Consider the following 6,000-nt stretch of genomic DNA (forward strand, 5'->3'; position numbering starts at 1 on the left):
TCCTCCAGTCCCTACAACCCTCCCTATCTCTGTAACCTCCTCCAGCCCCTACAACCCTCCCTATCTCTGTAACCTCCTCCAGCCCCTACAACCATCCCTTTCTCTGTAACCTCCTCCAGCCCCTACAACCCTCCCTATCTCTGTAACCTCCTCCAGCCCCTACAACCTTCCCTATCTCTGTAACCTCCTCCAGCCTCTACAACCCTCCCTATCTCTGTAACCTCCTCCAGACCCTACAACCCTCCCTATCTCTGTAACCTCCTCCAGACCCTACAACCCTCCCTATCTCTGTAACCTCCTCCAGCCCCTCCAACCCTCCCTATCTCTGTAATCTCCTCCAGCCCCTACAACCCTCCCTATCTCTGTAACCTCCTCCAGCCCCTACAACCCTCCCTATCTCTGTAACCTCCTCCAGACCCTACAACCCTCCCTATCTCTGTAACCTCCTCCAGACCCTACAACCCTCCCTATCTCTGTAACCTCCTCCAGCCCCTACAACCCTCCCTATCTCTGTAACCTCCTCCAGCCCCTACAACCCTCCCTATCTCTGTAACCTCCTCCAGTCCTTACAACCCTCCGAGATCTCTGCTCTCCTCCAATTCCGGCCTCTTGACCATCCCCTGATTCCCATCGCTCCAACATTGGCGGCCGTGCCTTCAGCTGCCTGGGGCCCTAAGCTCTGGAATTCCCTCCCTAAACCTCTCCGTCTCTCTCTCTCCTCCTTAAAACCGACCTCTTTGTCCGAGCTTTTGGTCGCCTGTCCCTAATATCTCTTATGTGGCTCGGGTCATCCTTGTTGTGGTCTCTCTGTCTCACTCTTTCCCCTTGTCCGTCTAAAACTCACTCTCCCTCTGAATCTCTCTCTCTCTCCACCTGTCTCTCTCTCTCTCTCTATCTCGATCACGCCCTCTCTCCATTTCTCCGCTTCGCACATATCCCACAAATGAATAAAAAAAAACTCTCTCCTTCTCTCCCTTTCATTCTTCCCTCGCTCTTTCTTTCTCTCTCTCCTCTCTCCCTCTCTCCTTATGTCTCTTCCTCTCTCTCCCCCATCTCTCTCTCTGTCTCTTTCCTTCCACTTCTGTCTCGCTTGCTCTCTCTCTCTCCCCCCCGCGCTCTCTCCTCGGCCTGTGTACTGTGTATGTGTATGATGGTGGACTACTCACAGTTCCATGACAAGATACAGGTGGCTGGGACTCTCATATACCGTTTGAAGAGTGACAATATTCTCATGTTTGATCCTGAAAAACAAAACATTTACACAACACTGGGAGTAGGCAGGTCCTTGTGAATCTATCTCTATCTCTGTATCTATCTCTATTTCTTATCTCTCTTGTCTCTTTGTATTCGTTAGCTGCCAGGCAACATCAGCCCTACTCATTAGACCTTCAAAACCGTTAAAAATGAAAACCCCTCAGTGGGCTAAGAATTACGCTGACAACCAATTTAAGATTGTCACTAGGGCACATTTGTGCGTAGTGGAAGTTACAGATAGTAATACAGAGGGCCCTGTTCTGTGCAGACAGAAAGAACACGTACACACATTGCGCCTGTTTCAGCTAAACAAAATAAGTGACAGCCATTCGCTGGTTCATTCCTCAGGGCAATGCCTTGACCAATCAGAGTCAAGGTGGCTGGTTTAAATTTCAAACAAAGCTTGGCAGTTAACTGTCAGTCACCATAAACTGGTGCATTCTCCATGGCAACGTCTCTACCAATCAGAGTCCACTTGCCAACCAATCAGTGCTCAGTTCTCATACAGTATATATTAGTTGCTTCTGTTGCATTGGTATTCTTGCGGATTGTCCTGATGAGTGCAAGATGAAAAGCTTTGACAAAATGTCTCTATTTTCGGCAAGACTCAAGTTTGGTACTAAACGGCTAAAAATGAATAACTTTAACCCAGGTATCAAAAGAGTTACAGAATTTGGGTCAGGGAACTGAAAGCAAGATGTGCCTGTGTGCTTTTAAAGTATATTTCTTATGTAAATAATTTACTGGGTAACCATGGCAATTGTCAACGTCAGACCTGACTGAAATTTATTCCCCTTCATTGTATTTAATCTTCGACAGCCTCGAGCCTCGAGCCTCTATTTTTAATCTGCAATTCATTCTGCACAAAAAATCGATGACAAAAACCTTGCCAATAGTTTTGCGCCTCTGCAGATTAATTGTTAATCTTGATGGGAATTGGATTCATGTTGGCCTTGACTCATTCAGTCACCCCCCTCCTCCTCGGAATCCGGAGAACACAGGGTCGAGCCCCCACTCCACAGACCCGAGCCCCATAATCCAGGCCCAACACTACCCCAGTGTCAGTACTGAGGGAACACAGCACTGTCGGAGGGTCAGTACTGAGGGAGCACTGCGCTGTCGGAGGGTCAGTACTGAGGGAGTGCCGCACTGTCGGAGGGTCAGTACTGAGGGAGCGCCGCACTGTCGGAGGGTCAGTACTGAGGGAGCACTGCGCTGTCGGAGGGTCAGTACTGAGGGAGTGCCGCACTGTCGGAGGGTCAGTACAGAAGAAGTGCCGCACTGTCGGAGGGTCAGTACTGAGGGAGCACTGCGCTGTCGGAGGGTCAGTACTGAGGGAGTGCCGCACTGTCGGAGGGTCAGTACTGAAGAAGTGCCGCACTGTCGGAGGGTCAGTACTGAGGGAGTGCCGCACTGTCAGAGGGTCAGTACTGATGGAGTGCCGCATTGTTGGAGGGTCAGTACTGAAGAAGTGCCGCACTGTCGGAGGGTCAGTACTGAGGGAGCACCGCACTGTCAGAGGGTCAGTACTGAGGGAGCGCCGCACTGTTGGAGGCTCAGTACTGAGGGAACGCCACACTGTGAGAGGGTCAGTACTGAGGGAGAGCCGCACTGTCAGGGGGTCAGTACTGAGGGAACACCGCACTGTCGGAGGGTCAGTACTGAGGGAGCGCTGCAATGTCGGAGGGTCAGTACTGAGGGAGGGCCGCACTGTCGGAGGGTCAGTACTGAGGGAGAGCCGCACTGTCGGAGGGTCAGTACTGAGGGAGCGCTGCAATGTCGGAGGGTCAGTACTGAGGGAGGGCCGCACTGTCGGAGGGTCAGTACTGAGGGAGGGCCGCACTGTCAGAGGGTCAGTACTGAGGGAGCACCGCACTGTCGAAGGGTCAGTACTGAGGGAGCGCTGCAATGTCGGAGGGTCAGTACTGAGGGAGGGCCGCACTGTCGGAGGGTCAGTACTGAGGGAGCACCGCACTGTCGGAGGGTCAGTACTGAGGGAGCACCGCACTGTCAGAGGGTCAGTACTGAGGGAGCACCGCACTGTCAGAGGGTCAGTACTGAGGGAGCACCGCACTATCGGAGGGTCAGTACTGAGGGAGCGCTGCGCTGTCGGAGGGTCAGTACTGAGGGAGCACCGCACTGTCAGAGGGTCAGTACTGAGGGAGCACCGCACTGTCGGAGGGTCAGTACCGAGGGAGCGCTGCACTGTCGGAGGGTCAGTACTGAGGGAGCGCTGCAATGTCGGAGGGTCAGTACTGAGGGAGGGCCGCACTGTCGGAGGGTCAGTACTGAGGGAGAGCCGCACTGTCGGAGGGTCAGTGCTGAGGGAGCGCCGCACTGTCAGAGGGTCAGTACTGAGGGAGCACCGCACTGTCGGAGGGTCAGTACTGAGGGAGCGCTGCGCTGTCGAAGGGTCAGTACTGAGGGAGAGCCGCACTGTCGGAGGGTCAGTACTGAGAGAGCGCCGCACTGTCGGAGGGTCAGTACTGAGGGAGCGTCGCACTGTCGGAGGGTCAGTACTGAGGGAGCGCTGCGCTGTCGAAGGGTCAGTACTGAGGGAGCGCCGCCCTGTTGGAGGGTCAGTACTGAGGGAGCGCTGCACTGTCGGAGGGTCAGTACTGAGGGAGCACCGCACTGTCGGAGGGTCAGTACTGAGGGAGCGCTGCGCTGTCGAAGGGTCAGTACTGAGGGAGTGCCGCACTGTCGGAGGGGCCGTCTTTCAGGATGAGACATTACACCCGAGGCCCCCGTCTGCCCTCTCGGGTGGATGTAAAAGATCCCCGGGCCACTATTGGAAGAAGAGCGGGAGGGGGGGGTGAGTTCTCCCCCGGTGTCCTGGGGCCGATATTTATCTCTCAACCAATGTCACTCCAACAACTTATATTTATATAGCGCCTTTAACAATAAAGTGTCCCAAGGGCCTTCACAGGAGTGTTATAAAAGAAAACGTGGTGTGTCGCTCATCACCCAGCTCACACTTTGGTCTGACCCCTCCTCCTCTAGCACTTTCTCCTCCTTCAAACACCTCACCTTGTTCCATCCCTCTCACCTCTCTTTAAAAATTCTCGTTCTGCATCGCCCTCCCAAGTACGACCAAATATTCTCACTGGGATATCGTCGCTGCTTTCCTCCCTCTGCCCCTGCACTGAGCGACTTCTTATCCTCGGTGATTTCAACCTCCACCTCGCCTCTACATGTTCTCCCTCCTGAGCTCACGGTCCCTCCGACCCTCCCTGAATCCCTCCCTCCTTGTAATCTCCCCAACCCATGTTCATGGGCAACTCGCATGCCCTCCTCACTCCGGTCATATTGATCCCTTCTGTCATTCTCCGCCCACATCCCTCTTCCTCCACCCCCCCCCGACCACCACCACCACGGACTCACTTGCGCAGCACGGCAATCTCGTTCTCGACCACGGCCTCCTTGCCCCGCAGGACATTCTTGAGGATGCACTTCACGGCCACCAGCTGCTTGGACTTGCGGTCCTCGGCCAGCATGACTTCAGAGAAGGCTCCGCTGCAACAGGAAAGGCCGGGAAGAGGAGGCAGCATTTAAAGGGGTGTCTTAAGTGCAGCGTGACTGTTGACATAGAAAAATTGAATGGGGAATCTTAACATAGCCCTGGTTAGACCACACCTGGAGTATTGTGAACAGTTCTGGACACCACACCTTAGGAAGGATGTCTTGGTGTTGGAGGGAAGCAAGTGGAGATTTACCAGAACGATACTGGGTCTCTAAGGGTTAAATTACAAGGAGAGATTACACAAACTAGGGTTGTATTTCCTGGTGTTTCGAAGGTAAAGGGGTGATTTGATTGACGGTTTCAGGATATTAAGGGGAACTGATAGGATAAGGAGAGAGTGAAACTGTTTCCGCTGTTTGGGGAGTCTGGGGCTGGGGGAGAGAGACTATAAATGAGAGGCAGACCTTTCAGGAGTAAAATTAGGAAACATTTCATATTTCTTTAAAACAAAATGTGGAATATTTTTATCATGTGACTTACCCACAAATGTTTAAAATTAGCCTTTTCCGGGCCGGAGAGGTTGTTCAGCAGTTATTCTGAACTCAGTTACAAACTCAGGCACACCTTATTCAACAAGGTGTAACTTTTTCAAGGGTTTATGCAGTGGGACTAAAACGGTTGGAGTGGAAAATGATTAAATCCTGACTGTAATGGAGATTGCTGTCCCTGGCAACTGTTGTTAAGGGTACAGGCAGATACGATACAGGGGATTAAATTGTAACCAATTGAGTGACGGCAAAGATGCACTGAGACTCACAGCCCCCAGAGAACCCGATTCGGTCTCTCTAAACCCCTCTGAGATCACAGTCCGCCTCCAATCTGGGCTCTGAGCCAACCCCCCCATCCCCCGATTCCCATCGCTCCACCACTGGCGGCCGTGCCTTCAGCTGCCTGGGGCCCTAAGCTCTGGAATTCCCTCCCTAAACCTCTCCGCCTCTCTCTCTCCTCCTTTAAGACGCTGCTTAAAAACCGTCCTCTTTGACCGAGCTTTTGATCGCCTGTCCCTAATATCTCCTGATGTGGCTCGGGGTCAAATTTTAGACTAATAACACACCTGTCAAGAACCTTGGGATGATTTTACCACAATAACAGTCATATATCTAGATGCAAATTCTTCTTGGAGCTGTTGAATCTAACCCTGTGTTGTACCTGTCCTGGGAGTGTTTGATGGGGACAGTGTAGAGGGAGCTTTACTCTGTATCTAACCCCCGTACTGTCCCTGT

The 6,000-nt window shown here is 52.7% G+C and overlaps 1 protein-coding gene across 1 annotated transcript in view; it reads right to left on the bottom strand.

The window, feature by feature from the left end:
- Window positions 1-6,000, bottom strand: part of LOC137358363 (calcium/calmodulin-dependent protein kinase type 1B-like) — a 60,221-nt gene that overhangs the window by 26,558 nt on the left and 27,663 nt on the right. The window contains exons 4-5 of the mRNA XM_068024305.1: window positions 4,639-4,770; window positions 1,167-1,241 (exon numbers count right to left, since the gene is read on the bottom strand). Coding sequence (XP_067880406.1) covers window positions 1,167-1,241; window positions 4,639-4,770 — 207 coding nt within the window. The remainder of the gene's footprint in view (window positions 1-1,166; window positions 1,242-4,638; window positions 4,771-6,000) is intronic.

The sequence above is a fragment of the Heterodontus francisci genome, chromosome 49, assembly GCF_036365525.1.
Source record: "Heterodontus francisci isolate sHetFra1 chromosome 49, sHetFra1.hap1, whole genome shotgun sequence".
NCBI lineage: Eukaryota > Metazoa > Chordata > Chondrichthyes > Heterodontiformes > Heterodontidae > Heterodontus > Heterodontus francisci.